The sequence below is a fragment of the Orycteropus afer genome, unplaced genomic scaffold (assembly GCF_000298275.1).
Source record: "Orycteropus afer afer isolate SDZICR_OR568_19922 unplaced genomic scaffold, OryAfe1.0 scaffold00010, whole genome shotgun sequence".
NCBI lineage: Eukaryota > Metazoa > Chordata > Mammalia > Tubulidentata > Orycteropodidae > Orycteropus > Orycteropus afer.
The window spans coordinates 16,655,225-16,679,347 of record NW_006921597.1 but is presented as its reverse complement, the minus strand read 5'-3'; the positions used below and the strand labels follow the sequence as shown (position 1 = coordinate 16,679,347).

The 24,123-nt window shown below is 40.3% G+C and overlaps 1 protein-coding gene across 1 annotated transcript in view; it reads right to left on the bottom strand.

The window, feature by feature from the left end:
- Positions 1 to 24,123, bottom strand: part of LOC103204103 (transmembrane domain-containing protein TMIGD3) — a 37,555-nt gene that overhangs the window by 4,612 nt on the left and 8,820 nt on the right. The window contains 3 exon segments of the mRNA XM_007949247.1: positions 527 to 874; positions 7,975 to 8,049; positions 8,052 to 8,080. Coding sequence (XP_007947438.1) covers positions 527 to 874; positions 7,975 to 8,049; positions 8,052 to 8,080 — 452 coding nt within the window.

Sequence of the window (24,123 nt, the reverse complement as noted above, 5' to 3'; positions counted from 1 at the left end):
CTGCATTACCTCCGTGTGAATGTTGCCCCTCTGGTACCCCATGGTAAATGGACAATTTTTTAGGGTGTTCTTTCTGGTGCCTAGTTCACCTTTTGGACCATAATTAGTTCTCAAGAAACTAATCTTTAAGATTTAGATCTTCAAAGCTGATACTAAACCATGGAGCACAGAGATTTAAGAGCAAATACAAAGCCTTCTCTGATCATCAGCTCATTTTTTCCATCAAAAACTACACACCTATTTGATCCCATGAACATCATCCTAATTCCAGGAATGAGACTACTGAGATGGGAGGGAGTTCCAAGAGCTTCCCATGGGCCCCTATACTTTCTCATCCTCAAACTCCAAGTTAATCCCTAGCACCATCAACAACCATGCTGCCTTGGAGGTAGGGATAGAGCTTGGTTTCCCCCAAGGAACCTTGAGGTCAGAGTTGGTATTCATTGGCTTCAGTGAGTATCTACCCCACTAACAAACACCCACCACTATGGGTTGCCCTCAACTAGACACCTGAAGGTCTCCTTACCTTTATCAGACCAAAAATCATTGGTGAGGGCGCCTCTGTTGTCAGTCACAACCAGTTCTGTAAAATCCATGTCATCCCTGGCAAAGTCCCTCTGGATGCCGCACCAATACCAGCCCGTGTCCTCCTTGGTCAGGCAGGACACAGTGATAATAAGTTGGCTTCCCGTGTCCCTCAGGGCCACACGGCCATTGCTATTAGGTGTGAAGGCAATGATGTTGCAGTAGTCCCGGAAATAGCCTCGGCACCAGTATTTGGGGTAGTCCTTATAGTGAGCATCATAGTTGCAGGTGGCAGAAGCTGTGTCTAGCACAAAGCTTTCCTTGACCTTTTCATCCATGACCATGGCATCTGTCAAAATACATACACACATGTACACGAACACATAACATCCTTTCAAGCACATTGCAGCTCCTGGAGGGTAATAAATAAAAACACTGGGAAGCAATTTTTACCCATTTCCCTATCCCTAAACCAAGAAACAAACCAAAAACACAGTTGCTGTGGTGTTGACTCTGACTCATGGTGATCCTATGTGTATCAGAGTAGGACTGTGCTCCATAGAATTTTCAAAGCCTGATTTTTTAGAAGTACATCACCAGGACTTTCTTCTGAGACACCGTTGGGTGAACTCGAACCTCCAACTTTTCAGTTAGCACCAAGCATATTATCTGCTCGCACCACCCAGGGACTCCTTCCCTAGACTAAGGGTGGGTTAAATATTGACTTCTACCCTTCTCCCCTTCAAGAATTTAGAAGGTGTCTCACAAAGTCAGTTATTATAAAGAAATGTGCAAAGACCAGGAGTTAAAAAATCAAAAGAGAAGAACACACTTGGCATTGCTCAAGCTGAAAGAACTGAAGAAAAAATTTCAAACCTTGAGTTGTAATATTGAAAGATTTTATGGGCAAAATTTGAATTATGCAGGAAATATCAAGAGAAAATAGAAGGAATACACAGATTCACTGTACAAAAAAGAATTGGTTAATATTCATCTATTTCAGGAGGTGGCATATGATCAAGAATTGTAGGAATTGAAGTATTGAAGGAAGGAGTTGAATTCAACTCAATTGTTGAATTCAACTCAATTCCTGCACTGAAGGAATTGGTGAAAAACAAGGCCCCAGGAATTGGTGGAATACCCATTGAGATTTTTCAAGAAATGCATGCTGTGCTGGAGGCACTTACTCGTCGATGCCAAGAGATTTGGAAGACAGCTACCTGGCCAACTGACTGGAAGAGAACCATATTTGTACCCATTCCAAAGAAAGGTGATCCCACAGAATGTGGAAATTATCAAATTATATCATTGATATCACATTCAAGAAAAATCTTGCTGAAGATAATTCGAAAATTGTTGCAGCAGTATATTGACAGAGAACTACCAGAAATGCAAGCTGGATTTGGGAGAGAATGTGGAACGAGGGATATCATTACTGATGTCAGGTGGATCTTGGCTGAAAGCAAAGAATACCAAATAGATGTTTACTTGTGCTTTTTTGACTACACAAAAGCATTCAGCTGTGTGGATCATAACAAATTATGGATAATATTGTGAAGAATGGGAACTCCAAACACTTAATTGTGCTCATGAAAAACCTGTACATAGATCAGGAGGCTGTTTTTCAAACAGAACAAGGGGATACTGCATGGTTTAAAATCAGGAAGGAAGTGCATCAGGGTAATATCCTTTCACCATACTTATTCAATCTGTATGCTAAGTAAATAATATGAGAAGGTGGACTATATGAAGAAGAATGTGGCATCAGGATTGGAGGAAGACTCATTAACAATCTGCAATATGCAGACGACACATTGATGTTCTTCAACATAAAGAAAACAAAAATCCTCACAACTGCACCAATAAACAGCATCATGATTAATGGAAAAAAGGTTGAAGTTGTCAAATATTTCATATTACTTATTTCCAATATCAACACCAATGGAAGCAGCAGTCAAGAAATCAGATGGCATATTGCACTGGGAAAATCTGCAAAAAAAACTTCTTTAAAGTGCTGAAGAGCAAAGATGTCTCTTTGAAGACTAAGGGGCACCTAACCCAAGCTATAGTATTTTCAATAGCCTCATATGCATATGAAAGATGGACAATGAATAAGGAAGACTGAAGAAGAATTGATGCTTTTGAGCTACGGTGTTGGCAAAAAATACTGGAAGTGCCAAGGACTGCCAGAAGGACTAACAGATCTGTCCTGGAAGAAGTGCAGCTGGAATGCTCCTTGGAAGCGAGAATGGCCACACTTCATGTCACGTACTTTGGTCATGTTGTCAGAATGGACCATTCCCTGGAGAAGGATATCATGGTTGGTAAAGTGGAAGATCAATGAAGAAGGGGAAGGTCCTCAGTGAGATGGATTGACACAATGGCTACGGTGATAGGCTCAGGTATAGCAAGGATTGTAAGGCTGGTGCAGGACCCCACGGTGTTTTGTTCTGTTATATATAGGGTTGCTATGAGTCAAAGCTGACTGGACTGCACCTAACAATTCCAAACCATTGTTTAGCAAGAAGGGTTGAAGAGCCTGAGGCTTAATTTTAAGTAGATCCTCTGCCCCTATCTTGTACCCCACCACAGCACCTCAAAAAGAAAGTGAGAAGGTTTAGGGGTCATTTCCTTCTGCAGGATGCATAGGGCTGAAAATCAAGGGACTTTGCTTCTGTCTTTAAGGGCTAAGAACATCATATTTCCTCTGTACCAGGCCAATGTGAGGCACTTCTACCATCCCAGGATATTGTATAATAAGGAAGTCATGCACACTGTGTCCAGCTTGACCATGGCTGGGCAAATGTCTGACACAGGAGAGGAAATGAGGGCAGCAGAGCCCATGCACCTCTCACTCTTCCAAATGTGTCCTGGGGACCCTTCAAATGCTGCCTAAACTATGGATCACAGTGGCTGGAACCATGCTACCAAGTGCGCTCTCATCCCTGAAGTCATTTTATTCTCATAACAACCTCACAAGGAAGATTGTGTTTAGATCCTCAGTTTACAGGCAGGAGCACTGATGCAGAGAGGAGAGCAGTAACTTTCAAAGGTCACAGAGCTGGAGGCGGCAGAGCCGGGTATGGGCAGAAAGGGGAAAATCCTGTACTTGCATATCTTCACAAAATTTTTTGATGGGAAGATGGCAGAATAGACAGACAAGCCACACAGACCTTCTTCAACAAAGAAAAGAGAAACCAGTTGACACAGACAGAAGATAATCCTGGATCCCTGAGTTTTGAAAAGGAAGGATACAAAAGTGGGTTAAATACCAACCACTAATAAAACCTGAGGGAGCTCTGGTAGCATAGTGCCTAAGGCACTTGACTGCTAACCAGAAGGCTGGCGGTTCAAACCCACCAGCCACTCCTCAGAAGGAAGGTTGGGCAATCCTACTTCCGTAGTGATACTGCCTCGGAAACCCAAGGAGGGGTCGCTATGAGTCGGGGCCGACTCGACGGCACTTAACAACAACAACAACAACAATAAAACCTGAATGAAAACAGTGAATAAGGAGATAAATGGAGCTGTGGACTGTCAGCTACCCTCATGGCATGGCCAGTTTGAATATTTACAAGTGGTGTTATGACCTGGGCCAGTAACGTAAAAATCAGCCCTGTTCGCCAAGGGCTGCATGGACAACTGCACTGGTGGCTGACTACTAAAAAGAGAAACAGCGAAGAAGGAGACAAACTGAGCTATGGACTTTCCACTGCTTGGAGGGTGCAGCCATTTTGAACATTTACAAGTGGTATGGCCATTTTGGATATTTAAAGCAGCAGCATTAGGATCCCAGTGACCTAATAGGCGCTGCTTGCCAAGGACAGCATGGGCTGACAACTGGAAAGGTCCAGTATTCCCCTTGTTACTCTTACACTCCACACCCTCTTGGTGAATGGAGGTGTAGCCATCCCCCACCTCCAGACACCTTCTAGACTGGCAGGAATTCCATCCCAGTCTGTGTGCTCTGAGCCTGGGTGCTGCCTTGCTGCCACCCCCCCACCCCCACCAGATTTTGTTTTTGTTTCTCTGTTTTCAAATTATTCTTTTTTTCTTCCTCTTTAATTTATTCTTTCTTTTTTCCCTTTCTGGGTTCTAGGGTTTTTTTTTTTTTTTTCCTCATCCTTTTCCTGGTTCCCATCTTTTTCTCTCTTTTGGTTCTTCCAACCTCTTATTTTTCTTTTTTCTTTTTTTTTTCATTTTTTCCTTTATTATGCTTTTACTCTAGCTCTTTTCTCTTATTCCTCCATCTTCAGGTACTGTGTTTTTTTCTCTTTTTCTATTTAGATTTCTTTTGTCTTTTTAAAATATTTCTTAAAATATTCTCATTTATTGCCTGTCCTACTGTTTTTTTTTGTTTTGTTTTGTTTTGTTTTTTAATTTTTAGTGATTGTTTCTGTGTGTTTATGCAGTTTGTGTTTTTTTGTAATGTTGTTTTCACTTTTTTGGTGGTTTTTTAGATTACTGTTTTTTTCTAACTGAGTAGGAGACACTAACCATGCCCACACAACCCAACCATACCTGCACCTCCTACTGTCCCACCTACTGAATGAGGGCCACCACTTGTTCCTGCTCCAACTGGCCAATGACAGACAATAGTCGATAAAAGCCTGACTCACCCTTAACTGCTCTTCACAAACAGCTAACAGAGATCAGTACGCTCACTCTCATTCTCTATCACACGCACCAAGAGACAAGTGGTGGGTGAATAAGTGCTGCCAACTAGTGAATAGAGGAGCACAGTACCCTGCTTACTCAGATATATCAAAACAAAACAAATAAAAAATCTTGGGTGAATCACATAACATACAATCACCAATTAAATATAATGCAATGACATCACAATGTCTCGGACACAACAGACTATCACAGTCCACACAAAGAAGCAATATAAAATAGTAGAAACAGGAACCAGGATACAGACCCAGAAAACATTCTTAAAGAAGAAACAGCATTGACACTCCCTGATAAGAAATTCAAAAGAATTATATTTAGGTACCTTCAATAGATTGAGAGACAGATCAAGAAAAACACTGACAAAATTAAGGAAAACAGACAAAACCCTGAAACAATTTTAGAATACAATACAAGAACAAAATGACAAAATAAACAAAAAATTAGAAATGATACAAAATCTACAGATATAAATCCAGAAGATAAATACTAAAATTTCAGAAATAGATAACACATAGAATGGACAAAGAAGTACAATTGAATCAATGGAAATCAGAATTAGTGAGATCAAAGACAAATACCTTAATACTTCCTTGATAAGGGATCAATCAGAAAAAAGATCAAAACAAAATGAAGAAAGTCTAAGATTCATGTGGGATACCATCAAGAGGACTAACCTGCATGTAGTAGGAATTCCAGAATAGGAAAAGACAAATAAAAGCACAGAGAAAATTGTTGGAGATTTGTTGGAAGAGAATTTCCCCAATATGATGAAAGACAAGAATATATCCATTCAAGGATAACCAAACTATGGTACATACACACAATGAAATACTATGCATCATAAAAGAATAATGTAGAATCTTCTAAACACTGCATAATGTGGATGAACTTGGAGGACATTAGGCTGAGTGAAATAAATCAATCACAAAAGGACAAATATTGTATTAGTCCGCTATTGTAAAAGTTAAGGAAAGGTTTATCTATAGAAGAAAATTTTCTTTGTTGGTTACCAGGGTTGGGAGGGGAGGGGAGGGAATACTGTTAGATAGATAGAGATAAGTATTGATTTGGGTGAAGAGAAGGGCAATGTACCAAATGTGAGTGACCACTATGGCGGCATTGAGGATGGGAAAGACATAGAGAGGTACATGGGAGGTACAGAAAACAAAGATGAACCCTTTTGCACATACAGTACAGCATTGTCAGTAAGGGCAAACATGGATAGATGGGTGGACAGGCTGAACTACTAGGTATGTCTATGAAGTGGGGAGTGTATCCAAGAACATGTATAGGGTTGGCAGACAATGGTCCTATAAGGTTATGTGAATGATCAGAATTCCCAGGTGTATAGTAGAACTGACAAGGGGCAAGGTTGTGGTCACTGTTTGGTCATAGCCAGCTACCCAGAGGGACTGAGTAGTTGAACCTGTGGGCTTGGGACCATAGTTGCAGGGAACATTAAGCTCAATCGGCATCACATACTACACAAAACATTGTTCCACCTCCTACTTTGGCGAGTAGCAACTGGGATCTTAAAAGCTAGCAAGCTTCCATCTAGATGCAATGATAGGTCTCTCCTCATCCAGAGCAAAGAAGAATGAAGAAAACCAAAATTCATGGAAACAGTTACTCCTAGTGACTGCTACACCATCTGATCTGCAGCCTATATGACTATGAGACCAGAAGAACTAGATGGTGCCTGGCTACCACTGCCATCTACTTGGAAGGGATGTAGGAGATCCTTGATAGAGAGGGAGAACAATGTGGAACAAAACTCAAAATCACTTGGAGAAAAAAAAAAAGAAGGGGGGGGACCAGGTTTGCTGGTCCGATAGAGCCTGGTGGAACCACTGAGACTATGGCCCCTAGCTGCCCTTCAGGTCTGGAATTGAACCCACACCGTGGTTTCCAGCCAAACAAAAGATAGGCATATGAGTTGAACATTTACCTCAGGTAGATATACTCCTTGGAGAGAACAATCATGGGAGAAAGAAGGGCTCCTTATGCATAGGGAGACAGCTATGATTTTTTAATTTGTCCAGTTTTTTTTCTAGTTATTGCAGTAGTAGTAGTCTTGTTGCAAGTTTTTCTATCTTATCTCAGGCTATGTGACCCTGAGACCAAAAGAACTAGATGGTGCCCATCTAACTCTCCCAACCACTCAGAAAGGGATCAAAATTGGAGATCCTGGGTAGAGTAGGAGAAAAATGTGGAACAAAACTCAAAATCATAAAAAATACCAGGCTTACTGGTCTGATAGACACTACGGTTCCTAATCACCTTTGGGCCTGGAATTGAACTCATTCCTGTGGCTTCCAGCTAAACAATAGACAGGCACGTAAGATGAATATTTACACCAGGTAGGTACACTCTTTAGAACAATAAACTATGGAAAATCAGAAGGACAGTATTTGTACAGGGAGATATCTCAGAGGGCAGGAATGAGTGGGAGAGAAGGACACAAGCAAAATGTAATGACAGGAGGAAGTGGGAAGAGAGCTGTTACATTATGGCGATTGTAACCAATGCCATGAAACATAGTGTGTAAGAACTGCTGTATGGAAAATGAATTTGCTCTGTAAACTTTCACCCAAATCACAATAATAAAGGAAAAAAATACAAGAAAAAAAAAAAGCATTCTATGAAGCACAATTCTGCTCTGCACACATGGGGTTGTCATGAGTCAGAATCCACTTGACGGTGATTAACAACAATAACAACAAAATAGACCACAGACTGGAGGGCTAGATATGATCCTACCCTAACTCTTACCTGAAAAGAGAGCCAAGGAGAGTAGAAGGAAGAGCATCATGACTTGAAAGAAGCAAACCTTCAGCAGGAATGTTCAATGTATTCAGAGATCTCAGGAATCCTGAATCTGTTTGAGGGAAATAGATATGTTTGAGCTTAAGGTGGTTTTATTCTATTTGGAGAGATCAGCTGAAAGATGGAACAACCAGTGAATGCAGGCAAGAGTCCCACATATAGTTATCCAGGTTGTATACTGCACAAGGGTACCTTTCCTGCCATCTGTGGACTTAAATATACTTATATAAAATCATGGGAGTCTGGTAGCATAGTGCCTAAGGCTCTTGACTGCTAACCAGAAGGCTGGCGGTTCAAACCTACCAGTCACTCCTCTGAAGGTAGATTAAGCAATCTACTTCCATAGTGATACTGCCTCAAAAACCCAAGGAGAGGTCGCTATGAGTCGGATCCGACTTGACGGCACATAACAACAACAACATATAAAAACATGGGAAAACCGAGAAACTCCTGGACTTCCTGATCAAGCTCAAAACAGCAGTGAAGGTCTTCCTCCTATATAAATCCACACCAGTAAGGCCTTTTACACACTCAGAAGAGTACATGTATGCACACCATCACATGCACATTTGCGTGTGTGTATCTATACTCTGTCCCCCCAGTGGCTCAGGTATTAACAGTGGCCGCTCCTCTTCTCCATCTACCATTGTGCAGACCTAATTCCCATTTTCCTGATAGGAAATTCAGTAAGGAAGTTCCTAACTAATCTGATGCCTAAGTGAAGCCTCATGTGGGGAGTGGGCGTTAAGGAGTAGAGTGTGCACACCATTGGTAGCATATGTATCTTTCATCTGGAGCACATGAAAGGGCAGGTATGGGTGTCAGCAGCTAAGTCTATGGTCTCTAGACCTCTTGAAAGCTTTCCTGGTCAGAGCTAGGCCGAATCAGGGAGACGGGTCCAAGCAGCAGCAACAGCTTCTCCTGATACTTAATGGAACCCACATGCTCTGACTACTGATTTTCAAAGTTTGAATAATGGAACTAACTCTCACACCTCAGAGCTAGTACTTTCCACCAGGAGCCAGGACTGGATGATTGTCCAGGTGGTGCAATAATGGCCTCACTTGAGAGAGGAATGCCTTCCTCTAAGTCACACAAAGTCAGCATATAAGCGAGCAGTAGGCCTAAGGGCAAGCCTACCTTGTGGTAGGTTTTTTACCAATGTTACCTCATTTAATCCTCACCAAAAACTCAAAGAGTCAAAGAAATAAATTGCAAGAAAGAAAAAAAAAAAAGAAGAAGAAGAAAAGAAAGAGGAACCTATAGATTTGGGAACTTAAGAAAGATATTGAAAACTGCAATATGTGGAACTTATTTGGATCCTGATTCAAGAAATAATTGGGAAAATTTGGAAACCAACAATATTAAAAATATTAGAAAATTATTGTGAAGTTTTAGTTTTAGGTGTGATGGTGGTATTATGGCAGCAAACTTCAAAGGTGGATCCTGATAGTCATGCATTTGAATAGTCCCTTTCCAAACTGAACCAGGGCTAGCCTATGTGGCCAATATCATATAGAAGAAGTGGTGGGTATGACTTCTGTGGCTAGGTCATAAAAGATCTGCAGTTTTCACTTTAGTACTTATTTTTTTTTAATTTTTATTGTGATTTGGGTAAAAGTTTACAGAGCAAATTCACTTTCCATACAGGAGTTCACATACACTTTGTCTCATGACATTGACTACAATTTACCACAATGCAACAGCTCCCTACCCACTTCCTCCCCATAGTTAACTCTTCCCTGTGTCCTTCCCTCCATGCACTCCTGCACCCCAAGCTGTCTCCCTGTGCATACACAGCCCTTCCCGTCTCCCATGATTGATGTCTCTAAGGAGTGTATCTACCTAGTGTAAATGTTCAGCTCATATGTTTGTCTTTTGTTTGGCTGGAAGCCACAGCAGTGGGTTCAGTTCCAGACCTAAAGGGCAACTAGAGACCATAGTCTCAGTGGTTTTACCAGGCTCTATCAGACCACCAAACTTGGTCCTTTTTTTATGATTTTGAGTTTTGTTTCATATTGTTTTCCCACTCTATCCAGGATCTCCTACAGAGATTCCCCTTCTGAGTGGTTGACTGTAGTAACCAGGCACCATCTAGTTCTTCTGGTTTCATAGTTGTATAGGCTGAGGATCGCATGGTGTACCAGTCACTTGGACTAATTGTTTCCATGGGTCTTTGGTTTTCTTCACTCTTCTTTGCTCTGGACAAGGAGAGACCCATTGTTGCATCTAGAGGGCTGCTTGCAAGCTTTTAAGATCCCAGTCACTACTCACCAAAGTAGGATGTGGAACAGTATATATATATAATTTATTTTTATTGTGATTTGGGTGAAGATTTACCGAGCAAAATCACTTTCCATACAGCAGTTCACATATACTTTATCTCATGTCATTGACCACAGTTTAACACAATGCAACAGCTCCCCTCCCACTTCCTCCCCATAGTTACCTCTTCCCAGTGTCCATCCCTCCATACACTCCTGACCCCTGAGCTGTCTCCCTGTGCATAAGCAGCCCTTCTTTCTCCTATGACTGTTCTCTCCAAGGAGTGTATCTACCTGAGGTAAATGTTCAACTCATATGCCTGCATTCTGTTTGGCTGGAAACCACAGGTGTGGCTTCAATTCCAGACCTGAAGGGCAGCTAGGGGCCATAGTCTCAGTGGTTCCACCAGGCTCTACCAGACCAGCAAACCTGGTTCCCACTTTTTTTTTTCTCCAAATGATTGTGAGTTTTGTTCCACATTGTTCTCCCTCTCTATCAAGGGTTTCCTTCCAAGTGGATGACAGTGGTAGCCAGGCCTACTTCTTCTGGTCTCATAATTGTATACACTGCAGATCGAATGGTGTACCAGTCACTAGGACTAATTGTTTCCATGAATTTTGGTTTTCTTCATTCTTCTTTGCTCTGGACAAGGAGAAACCCATCGTTGCATCTAGATGGCAGCTTGCTAGCTTTTAAGATCCCAGTCACTACTCGCCAAAGTAGGAGGTGGAACAATGTTTTGTATAGTATGTTATGCCAATTGATGTCCCCTGCAACTATGGTCCCAAGCCCACAGGTTCAACTACTTGGTCTCTCTGGGTAGCTGGCTGTGATCAAGCAGCGACCACAACCTTGCCCCTTGTCAGCTCTGCTATACACCTGGGAATTCTGATCATTCACATAAACTTATAGGACCATTGTCTGCCAACCCTATATATGTTCTTGGATACCCTCCCCATTTCATAGACATATCTAATCTTTCAGCCTGTCCACCCATCTATCCATCCATATACCCATGTTTGCCTTCACTGACAACACAGTACTATATGTGCAAAAGGGTTCATATTTGTTGTCTGTACCTCCCATGGATATGAAACAATATTTTTGTGTAGTATGTTATGCCAATTGAGCTTGATGCCCCCTGTGACTATGGTCCTGAGCCCACAGGTGCAACTACTCACTCCCTCTGGGTAGCCAGCTGTGGCCAAGAAGTGACTACAACCTTGTCCCTTGTCAGCTCTACTATATACCAGGGAATTCTTACAGAATATACAAATACACTTATAGAAACATTGTCTGCCAACCCTATACATGGTCTTGGGCACACTCCCCCCTACATGGCCTATCCACCCATCTATCTGCCTGTATATCATTGTTTGCCTTCACTTCACTTTGTTGTTGTTGTTGTTATGTCCCGTCGAGTCAGACCCAACTCATAGCAACTCCTCCTTGGGTTTCTGAGGCAGTATCACTACGAAAGTAGACTTCCCCACCTTCCTTCCAAGGAGTGTCTGGTGGGTTTGAACCGCCAGCCCTCTGGTTAGCAATCAAGTGCCTTAGGCACTATGCTACCAGAGTTCTTAGTATTTTGCAATTGCTCCCTCCTGAGGAGGTCAACCCCCATGTTGTGAGGATTCTCAAGCAAGTCAATGGAGAAGCTTACTGTGGAAAGGAAGGAGTTTGCCAGCATCAACTTGTCAGATATATGAGAGTACCATCTTGAGAATGGGCCATTCAGCCCCAAACAAGCCTTCAGATGACTGCAGAACCAGCTACCTCAAAAGAGACTCAAAGTGAGAACCACCCAATCAAGATGCTCTTGAAATCCTGATCTAGAAGACCCACAAGAGATAATGAATGATTATTGTTTTAAGCCTCTAAGTTTGTGGGCAATTTGTTTCATACCAACAGATAATTAGGAGTTCTGGTGGTGTAGTGTTTAAAGCATTTGTCAGCTAACCAAAAGGTTCAAACCCACCAGCTGCTCTGTGGAAGAAAGATGGGGCCATGTGCTTCCATAAAGATTTACAGATATGGGAGTGCTGATCGGAAGATGGCATCCTGCAGCTAATATCCACAATCACTCCCTCGTCCATCTGAAACCCAGAACAACTAGGTAAAGCACGTACAAATAAAGATACTAAAGTTATGAATAGCTAAGGAGAAAATATAGTATCAGATCCAGTGAAGGCAAAGAAAGAGAGCAGGCTAAATGACAGGGAAAAAAAGGCAGGCCCACCCAGCTGGCAGAGATGGGGAAAAAAGACCTAGAGCAGGAGGCAGGGTAGAGGACAAGGAGGAAGGAAAAGGTAAAAAAAATAAAAGAAAACACCATCGAACCCACAGGTACTGGGGACTCAAAATAGTCTCACTGGGAGTTTTACAAGGTAAGCTGGGACTTTGCAGGGGAGCAAAGATCTTATAGGTAAATGGATCAGGACACTACCCTCCCCTTGTCTTGGGCTGCTATGGAGTCTGGAGCAGAATGGGAGAAAGGGTGGAGAAGTGCCCTACCAGTTAGCAGAGCCCTAGAGTGGGTGCAAGGCAGTGGGTTTGGGCCCATCTCCTGGAAACCCCTGTGGTGCAGATTGAATCTGTACATTGGGTTTTTGTGGCTTGTTGCTCCACCCAGAGAGAGGAAACACTCTTCCTTTTAGGAATACTTCTGGATTTGAAACACCTGGGCACCACACTCAGCAGAGGCCCCCAAAACAACCTGAGATGCCCTGCCTGTGCCCACATTGCTGACTGAATTCCCTCATCCCAAGCAGAAAACTCCTTTTGGCCTTTCTATCCCAGGGTTCCTTTCTGGTTTTTTCTTTTGTTTGTGTTTTTCCTTTCTCTTTTCCCTTTCTCCCTGACTTGTGCAATAGGAGAAACATATTTAACTTCCACTAGGCAACTGTAACTACTACAAATGGTAGACAACACCTGTTCATCATAACATCAAAGCCTATTCACAATGAACAGAGACCTGCACCTGCATCCCCACTAGTGATTGGACCAACAGAGAGAGAACTAGAGAGTGATCCAGCACAGTCAAATTAATAACCTAAGAAGTACACCAGCTACACATCCCCAGATACAGTAAAACATAAAATCAGGGTGAAACAAATCAATACATAACTAACAGTTAAAGACAACAACTTCAAAATGTCTGGAAACAACAGACAACCTCAAATTAAAAAAGAAAAAAAAAAAAAACAGGACAAGATAATAAAAGCCAAAGTCCAGAGTAAAGAGGTACATGTCCTAAAGGAAGAACAAGCAATAGAACTATCTGAGAAAGAATTCAGAAGGTATAAATATATATATAACCCTCCAAGAGCTCAAGGAAACCATACACTGAAACAGCAAGAAGACAGACAGTACCTTGGAAGAATTTAGGAAAACCATTCAAGAACCAAATAACAACATAAACACTCAATTAGAACTCATACAAAAACAGCAATTAGAAATACAGAAGATGAACACTAAAATTATGGAAATAGATAACGTGGTGGAAGGACAAAAGAGTAGACTAGAACTAGCTGAAGACTGCATTTCCAGCTAGAAGACAAATCCTTTGATGCCAGCCTATATGAAGAAAAATCGGAACAAAGATTTAAAAGAAATGAAGAGAACCTAAGAGTTACATGAAATGATATGAAAAGAAACAACATATACCTGATTGGAATACTAGAAAAAGAGGAGGGAAAAAAAAAAAAAACACTGAGAAAATTGTTGAAGACTTGCTAACAGAAAATCTTCCACATATCATGAAGAAAGAAAATGTATTCATCCAAGAAGCTCAATGAACCCTATACTGGATAGATCCCAAGAGAAAGTCATCAAGACATACCATAATCAAATTTTCCAAAACCAAATAAGATTAAGTTCTGATTTCTCAGCAGAAACCATGTAGGCAAGAGGGCAGAGGGATGACAGATAGATAGATAGATAGATAGATAGATAGATAGATAGATAGATAGATAGATATAGATAGATAGATATAGATATAGATATAAACTTGAAGGAAAATAAATTCCAACCAAAAATCATATGTTGTTATTGTTATGTGCTGTCGAGTCGGATCCAACTTATAGTGATCCCTCCTTGGGTTTCCGAGGCAGTATCACTATGGAAGTAGATTGCCCCATCTTCCTTCTGAGGAGTGGCTGGTGGGTTTGAACCACCAGCTTTCTGGTTAGCAGTCAAGTGCCTTAGGCACTACACTACCAGAGCTCCCAAAAATCATATATCCAGCCAAATTGTCCCTCAAATATGAGGGTGAAATCAAGGCATTCTTACACAAACAGAAAGTAAGGGAGTTTGTGAAAAGCAGACCAGTCCTACAAAAAATGCTAAAGGGAGTACTTCCAATAGAGAACCCACAACAGAGAACAACAAATTACAATCAAGATACTAGACATCACCACCTACAAACCAAACCAGAAAAATACTCTCAAAATAAGCTCATAAGAAATGTACATAGAGAAATAAAGGAGTCAGTCTGCTGATGGCACCAGCAACAAAGCAGATAGAGAAAATAAAAGTTTTTATTACAAAAGTTCCAAATGGAGAGGAAGACAGGAGGACTACGTCTTTATAGAACAAACTGTCCCAAACTTTGGGAAATGAGAATTTACTTCAGGGTAACCACAAAGATAATTAACAATTCTCCTAAGAAAACTCAGAGAAAAGGAAAACATAAGGGCTTAGTAAGCACAAAACCAACAATAATGAGGGAAAGAGAAAAAAACACTTGATAACAAAGTTAATTCAACACAGAAAAATAGTTGAAACAAGGAATTCACCTACAACACAACAAAAAACACGACATAATGACATCAATAAATTCATATTTATCACTAATCACACTATTCAATGTGAATGGATTAAATGCACCAGTCAAGAGAAAGAGAGTGGCAGATTGGATAAGAAAAGAAGACCCATCTATATGCTCCCTACAAGAGACCCACCTTAGACACAAAGATAAAAATAAATTAAAAATTAAAGGGTGGAAAAAATATATCAAGCTAATGGCAAGCAAAAAATAGAAGGAATGGCAATATTAATTTTCGGTAAAATAGACTTCAAGGTAAAAAACAGTATAAGGGACAAAAAAGGACACTATATGATGCTAAAAGTTTCAATTGACCAAGAGGACATTACCATAATAAATATCTATGCACCCAATGAAAAAGCTCCAAAATACATAAAGTAAATATTAACTGAATTGAAAGGAAAAACAGACAACTCTACAACAGTAGTAGGAGATTTTAACACACCACTTTCAAGGAGGGACAGAACAACTGGGGAAAAAAAAAGCTCAATGAAGGTACAGATGAATTCAACACCATAATCAACCAACTTGACTTCATAGACATATACCGAGTACTCCACCCAACAAAAACACAATATGCATTCTTCTCCAGTGCACATGGATCATTCTCCAGAATAGACTATATGTTAGGACACAAAACAAGCCTCAATAAATCCAAAAACATTGAAATACTACAAAGCATCTTCTCAGATCACAATGCTATAAAATTAGAAATCAATAATAGGAAGACCAAGGTGAAAAAAAAAAATCAAGTATGTGGAAACTGAATAATACACTGCTCAAAAACTACTGGGTAACAGAAGAAATAAAAGGTGAAATTAAAAAAAAATTCCTGAAAACAAATGAAAATGAAGATACATCTTACCAAAACCTATGGGACACAACAAAAGCAGTACTCAGAGGTCAATTGATAGCAATAAATGCACACATCAAAAAAAATTGGAAAAAATCAAAATCAATACTTTAACTCAACAACTCCAACAATTAGAGAAAGAGCAACAAAACAAACCTACACTACCTAGAAGTAAGGAAATAATAAAGATTAAAGCAGAAATAAACAAAGCAGAAAACAAAACAAAAAAAATAGAGCAAATCAACAAAAAAAGAAGCTGGTTCTTTGAAAAGATTAAGAAAACTGACAAACCACTGGTAAAATTTAACAAAGGAAAAGAAAGAGAGATACAAATAACACAAATAATAAATGAAAAGAGTGACGTCACAACAGAACCAAGTGAAATAAGAAAGATAACAACAGAATATCATGAAGAACTGTACTCCAATCAATTTGAGAATTTAGAAGAGATGGACAAATTTTTAGAAACATAAGATCTACTCAACTATCCCAGTTGAAGATAGAATACTTGAACAGACCCATAACAAAAGAAGAAATTGAACAGGTCATAAAAAAATCTCCCCCCCACACACACACAAAAAAAGTCCTGGCCCAGGTGGCTTCACTGGAGGATTCTACCAAACATTCAGGGAAGAGTTGATGCTTATACTACTCAAACTATTCCAGAACATAGAAAAAGATGGAGTAAACCAAATTCATTCTACGAAGCAACCATAGCACTGATACCAAAACCAGGGAAAGACACCACTAAAAAGGAAAACTAAGACCTATATCTCTCATGAATATAGATGCAAAAACTTCAACAAAATCCAAGCCAAAAGAATCCAACAACATATCAAAAAAATAATAATAATACATCATGACTAAGTGGGATTCATACCAGGTATGCAAGGATGATTGAACATCAGAAAAACAATCAATGTAATCCATCACATAAACAAAACAAAACAAAACAAATGTACGATCATATCAATCAATGCAGAAAAGGCATTTGACAAAATCCAACCCCTATTCCTGTTCAAACACACACACACACACACACACACACACTGCCGTCGAGCCAGATCCAACTCATAATGACCCCTTCTTGGGTTTCTGAGGTGGTATCACTTCGGAAGTAGATTGCCCAACCTTCCTTTCTGCTTAAAACTGTCAGCTAAATAGGGATGGAAGGGAAAATGCTCAATATAATAAAGGGCATGTACTCAAAACCAACAGCCAACCTTATTGTTAACGGAGACTCAAAGCATTCCCCTTGCGAACGGGAACCAGACAAGGATGTCCTCTACCACCACTTCTATTCAACATTGTATGTGAAGTCCTAGCCAGGGCAATAAGACAAGAAAGAGAATAAAAGTCATCCAAATTAGCAAAGAAGAAGTAAAGCTATCTCTATTCACAGATGACATGATCCTATACATAGAAAACCTAAGAGACTCAGCAAAAAAATTACTAGAACTAATAAAAAGGTTTAGCAAAGTGGCAAGATACAAGGTCAACATACAAAAATCAGTTGGATTCCTCTACGTCAACAAAAAGTCCTCTGAAAAGGAAATAAGGAAAACAATACCATTTACAATAGCTACTAAAAAGATAAAATACTTAGAAATAAATAAATCTTACTAGGGACACAAAAGACCTATACAAAGAAAACAACAGAACACTACTACAAGAAACTACAAAGGATCTACTTAAATGGAAGAACGTGCCTTATTCATGGATAGGAAGACTGAATATTGTGAAAATGTCAGTACTACCCAAGGCAATCTACATATTCAATGCAGTCCCGATCCAAATCCCACCAACATTTTTTAAGGACATGGAAAAACCAATCACTAATTTTACATGGAATGGAAAGAGGCCTTGGAAAAACAAAGTACTGCTGACGAAGAAGAATAAAGGAGGATACCTCACACTCCCAGACTTCAAAATCTACTATACAGCCCCAGTAATCAAAACAGCGTGGTATTGGTGTAATGATAAATAGACCGACCAATGGAACAGAATCGAAAACTCAGAAATAGGCCCAACCATCTATGGATAGCTGATCTTTGACAAAGGCCCAAAACCCATTAAAAGGGAGAGAAATAGCCTCTTTAACAAATGGTGCTGGTAAAATTGGATATCCATTTGTAGAAAAATTAAACAAGACCCATATCTCACGCCATACACAAAAATGAACTCAAGTTGGATCAAAGAGTTAAATGTAAAGCCCAAAACTATAAAGCTCATCAAAGAAAAAATAGGGGCAAATCTAGGGGTCCTAATTTATGCCGTAAATAGACTATCAAGCATAACCCAAAATGCACAGGCAGCAGAAGAGAAACTAGATGATTGGGACCTTTTAAAAATTAAATTCTTATGTGCATCTAAAGACTTCTCCAAAAAGGTAAAAAGAGAGCCTACAGATTGGGAAAAAAATATTTGGCTATGACATATCTGAGAAGAAACTCATCTCCAAAATTTGTAGAAAACTTCAACACCTCAACACCAAAAAGACAAACAACCCAACTAAAAAATGAGTAAGGGACATGAACAGACACTTCACTAAAGAGGATATACAGGTGGCCAACAAACACATGAGAAAATGCTCATGATCATTAGACATTAGAGAGATGCAAATCAAGACAACAATGAGATACCATCTCACCCCAGCAATAATAGCAAAGTTCAACAAGACAGAAAATAAATGCTGGAAAAGCTGCGGAGAGATTGGAACTCTCATTCACTGCTGGTGGGATTGCAAAATGGTGCAACCATTGTGGAAAACAGTATGGCATTTCCTTAAAAAACTGAAAATAGAAATACCATTTGATCCAGCACTTCCATCACTAGGAATATAAAGAGGTGAGAGACAGAATGCAAACAGAAATATGCAGCCCATGTTCAATGCAGCACAATTCACTATAGCAAAGAGGTGGAAACAACCTTAATGCCCATCAACAGATGAATAGATAACCAAACTATGGTACATGCACAGAGTGGAATACTATGCTACATTAAAAAACAATGAAGAATACAAGAATCATCTCACAACGTGGATGAATTAAAGGACATTACGCTGAGTGAAATAAGTCAATCACAGAAGGACAAATATTGTATGAGTCCACTATTGTAAAAAGTCAAGGAATGTTTATTCAGGGAAGGAAACTCACTTCGTTGGTTACTGGGGATGGGAGGGAGGGGGAAGGAAAATCTCAGACTATGTGGGGGTCACATGTTGATTTGAGTGAGCGGAGGAACAGTATGGAAAGAGTCTGTGACCAGCATGGTGACAATGGGGAAAGGAAAGACACCAAAATGTGCATAAAAGATATAGATAACAGAGCCAAACACTATGACAGGCACAACACTGCAGTATCACTAGCACCAATACCAGGCTGTGGATTGATTAATGCATAGACAGGTGAGAAGTGCAGGTGACAGTTGGCAAACAGGAATACACCCTATACCAAGGATAGATTTGGGTGAAGATAATCTTACACATGTACTTGTGTTACAAAATTAGCCACATACATTACAGAAGCAACAGAAGACAGGATGGAAGGAACTTTGCAGAGATAACCAAATATCTTGTGAGAGAGAATCACCAGGCCCAGGGGCTTGGGACCCTAGTCTAGGGGGATATCATGCTCAATTGGCACACATAGTTCATAAACATTTTGCTCTAAAACCTACTTTGGTGAGTAGTGACTGGGGTTTTAAAAGCTTTCAAGCAGCCATCTAAGATGCAATTATTGGTCTCCCCTTGGCTGGAGGAAAGAAGAGTGAAAAAAAATCAGAGTCATCTGGAAACAATTAGCCCAAAGATAGGATGCCACGAGGACCTCAGTCTCATAGCCCAAGACCAGAAAAACTAGATGGTGCCCAGCTACCAATGCCAACTGCTGGGAAAGGGATCAAACCTGGAGATCCTGGATACAGTGGGAAGAGAAATGTGGAACAAAAACACAAAAATGACCAGAATTACTGTTCAGATAGAGACTGGTGGAACCCTTAAGACTGTGGCCCTGGGTTACCCTTCAAGCCTAGAAGTGGACTCGGTTACATGGATCACTCTCAGCCCAACAGTAGGAAGACCTACATGCAGAACACTATCCCAGGGTGATGCACCCACCTGCTCTAGGGAGATGTACCCCTTGGATCAAGCAGCCATGGGATACCAGAGGGGTAGCATTCACACACAGGGAAGCCTGGACAGACAGGAATAGATGGATGAGAGGGGCACAGGGAAGGGGTGGTCACAGGGAAGAGAGGAGAGGAGAGTTTCCTCTGGTTGGGGATGGTAACGGGGGCCATGAAACCAGATGTTCACGAACTATTGAATGTAAAACAAGTTTGCTATGTAAATTTGCACCCAAAGCACAATTTAAAAAGAAAAAAAGTTAGTGCTAAAAAAAAAAAAAAAGATTTACAGCCTTGGAAACTCAGTAAAAATATCACAGTTATTGAAAAAAAAAAAAAAACCACTCATCTCTGAGAATTAAACATTCAAAACACTCTTAGAATTCCTTGGGCACAGCACCGTGAAACCAAAGTAAATACCATCAGAAACAGAAATGGATTATGCACAGGTAGATTTAAGTAAAAGAACCCAAGACATGGAAAAGTGGTGTTCTAAAGCAAACAAAAGGCCCAGAATTACAGAGAATAAATGACTGTGCCTATCAGCACTCCAAGTATTACTTGGTGTTATTAGTTATCTTCCTTTCTCCTGAGAGTACAATTAATTTTCCCTCTATTTAAGTGTCTACTTAAGAGTTTAAATGGATAATAATAATAATTTTTAAAATGTGATTTAAAAAATTTGTAGAAATATATACTGAAATGTTCACAAATGAAATAATTTGATGTGCAGAATTTCAAAATAATCAGGGTAGGGCAAGTGGGTGAGGTTTAAAGGAAACGAGATTGGCCAGAAGTTGATAATTATCAGCACAGGATGAAAGATATGTTGTCGTTGTTGTTAGGTGCCATCAAGTTGGCTCCAACTCATGTTGCTGTTGTTATATGCTGTCGAGTCACACCTGACTCATAGTGACCCCTCCTTGGGTTTCCTAGGCAGTATCACTACAGAAGTAGATTGCCCCATCTTCCTTCCGAGGAGTGGCTGGTGGGTTTGAACCGCCAGCCTTTTGGCTAGCAGTCAAGTGCCTTAGGCACTATGCTACCAGAGTTCCCATCCAACTCACAATGACCCTATGTAAAACAGAACAAAATACTGCCTGGTCCTGTGCCAGCTTCCCAATTCTTGCTATACCTGAACCCATCATTGTAGCCACTGTGTCAATCCATCTTGTTAAAGGCCTTCCTCTTTTTCGTTGACCCTCCACTTTACCAAGCATGATATCCTTCTCCAGAGAATGGTTCCTTCTGACATGACCAATGTAGGGCAGACAAAATTTGGCCATTCTCGCTTCCAAGGAGCATTCCAGCTACACTTCTTCCAGGACAAATTTGTTAGTTCTTTTGGCAGCCCATAGTACTTTTAGTTTTCTTCTCCAACACAACTCAAAGCATCAACTCTTCTTCAGTTTTCCTTGTTCATTGTCTAGATCTCACATATATGAGGGGAGTGAAAGCACCATAGCTTGGGTTAGGTGCATCTTAATCTTCAAAGAGACATCTTTGCCCTTCAGCACTTTAAAGAGGTCTTTTGCAGCAGTGCAATACGTTGTCTGAGATATTGACTGCTGCTTCCATTGGTGTTGATTGTGGAAGATATATGAGGGATCATTATTCTAGTCTGTCCACGTTTTATTTGAAATTTTCCACAATAAAAAGTAAAAAGCAAACAGAAACAACTTTGACACAGGTATTAGCAGTCTCATTTTGCAAAGGAGAATAATTTAAGTAACTTGCCCAACTTCACATAGCTAGCAATGCCACTTTATCACACTATGCTGCTTCCTCAACAGTAATAATACTGTAAAATTATAGAGTATGTTGGAGTTTACAAAAAGACTTCACATACACCACCATCTTTTGAGTAACTGGTACAACATGCTGCTTAATTCCTCTTATTGTCATCATATGTAACTATGGTATGTAAGGACAGAGTTCCTGCAGAAAATGAACATTCAGTTGACTTGATGGGGAAAAAAAAGAATAAGGTAAATAAACACAATTACTCAGCATCTACTTTTTTTAAAAAAAAGAACAACTAAATTTTTTTTAACATTTTATTGTGGTTTGGGTGAAAATTTACAGAGCAAATTAATTTCCCATTCACCAATTTATATACATTTTGCTTCATGACCTAAGTTGGAATTCCGTCAATGTCACAGCACTCTTCCCACTTCATCTCCGAGTGCCCCAGTTTCCATTTGCCCATCTTTCATGCCCCTTCCTGCCTACTGAGCTTTGTTTTTGGGCAAATGCTGTGCCTTTGGTCTCATATGGTTGATTGTTCTGAGAGGCACATTTCTCATGGGTATTATTGTTCACTTTATAGATCTATCTGTTGTTTGGTCAAAAGGTAATCTCCAAGAATGTGTTCAGTTTCAAATTTCAAGGATATCTAATGACCATAGTGTCAGGAATTCCACCAGTCTCTGTCAGACCAATAAGTTTGGTCTTTTTTACAATTTTAAGTTTTGCTCCACATTTTTACCCCACTCTATCCAGGATCTCCAATTTTGATCCCTGTCCAAGTGGTTGGCAGTGGTAGTTTTCTGTAAACCTTTCCAGAAGTAAATTGACCAGTCTTCTTTCTGTGGAGTGGCTAGTGGGTTTGAACTTCCAGTGTTCTGGTTAGCAGTCAAATGCCTTACGCACTACACCACCAGACTGTGTTATCCCAATTGACCTAGATGTCCCACCCCCCAGACTGTGGTCCTAAGCTCTCAAGCCCAGTGATTTCATCCCTCAAGGTGTTAGGAAATGGCTAAGAATTTATGGCACCAGGGGCTTTTGGAAGTGGCTTTAAGGGCCAGCCCCGAGGGGGAGACACACCCAGAGGCTTTTGGAAGCAGCTTTGAGGGGTGGTGCAGAGGGGGAGCCAGACACTGGGGGCTTTTGGAGCAGCTTTAAGAAAGGCCAGGAAGTGAGCAGAGTGGTTTGGAATAGGTAAGGGAGATGAACTTGTCTGTCAGTTTATCATCCTGTGGTGGCTTACTTGTTACTATGAGGCTGGAGGCGATGTCACTGGTGTTACAAATGCCAGCAGGGTTACACATGGTGGATAGTTTTCAGCGGAGCTTTCAGACTAAGACAGACTCAGAAGAAAGAAGAGGCCATCACTTCCCAAAGAATTGGTCAATGAAAACCTTATGAATAGCAGTGAAACTCTGTCTGATATATTACTGGGAAACTTTATGAATAGCTCTGAAATATTGTCTGATATAGAGCCAGCAGATGAGCCCCTGAGGTCAGAAGGCACTCAAATACTACTGAGTTGCCTACTCAGGGTAAAGCTGACCTTAATGATGTGGATGGAGTAAAGCTTTCAGGACTTCCATTTACTGATGTAGCACGACTCATCATGAGAAGAAACAGCTGCAAACATCCATTAATAATCAGAACATGGAATGTACAAAGTATGAATCTAAGAAAATTGGAAGTTGCCAAAAATAAAATGGAATGCATAAAGATCAACGTCCTAGGCATTAGTGGGCTGAAATGGGCTGGTTTGGGCCGTTTTGAATCAGACAACCATACGATCTACTATGCTGGAAATGACAAATTGAACAGGAATGGCACGGCATTTATCATCACAAAGAAAGTTTCAAGATCTAACCTGAAGTACAATGCTGTCAGTGATAGGATAAAATCCATACACCTTCAACGAAAACCAGTTAATACTCTGTTATTCAAATATACACACCAACCACCAAAGCCAAAGACAAGGAAATTGAAGATTTTTACCAACTTCTGCAGTCTGAAATTGACCAAACATGAAATCAAGATGTGTTGATTACCACTGGTGATTGGAATGCAAAACAAAGAAGAATCACTGGTAGTTGGAAAATATGGCCTTGGTGATAGAAGTAACACTGGAGATCACATGATAGAATTTTGCTAGACCAACGACTTATTCATTGCAAATATCTTTTTTCAACAACACAAACGATGGCTATACACGTGGACTTCGCCAGACGGAGTACACAGGAATCATATTGACTACATCTGTGGCAAGAGGCGATTGAGAAGC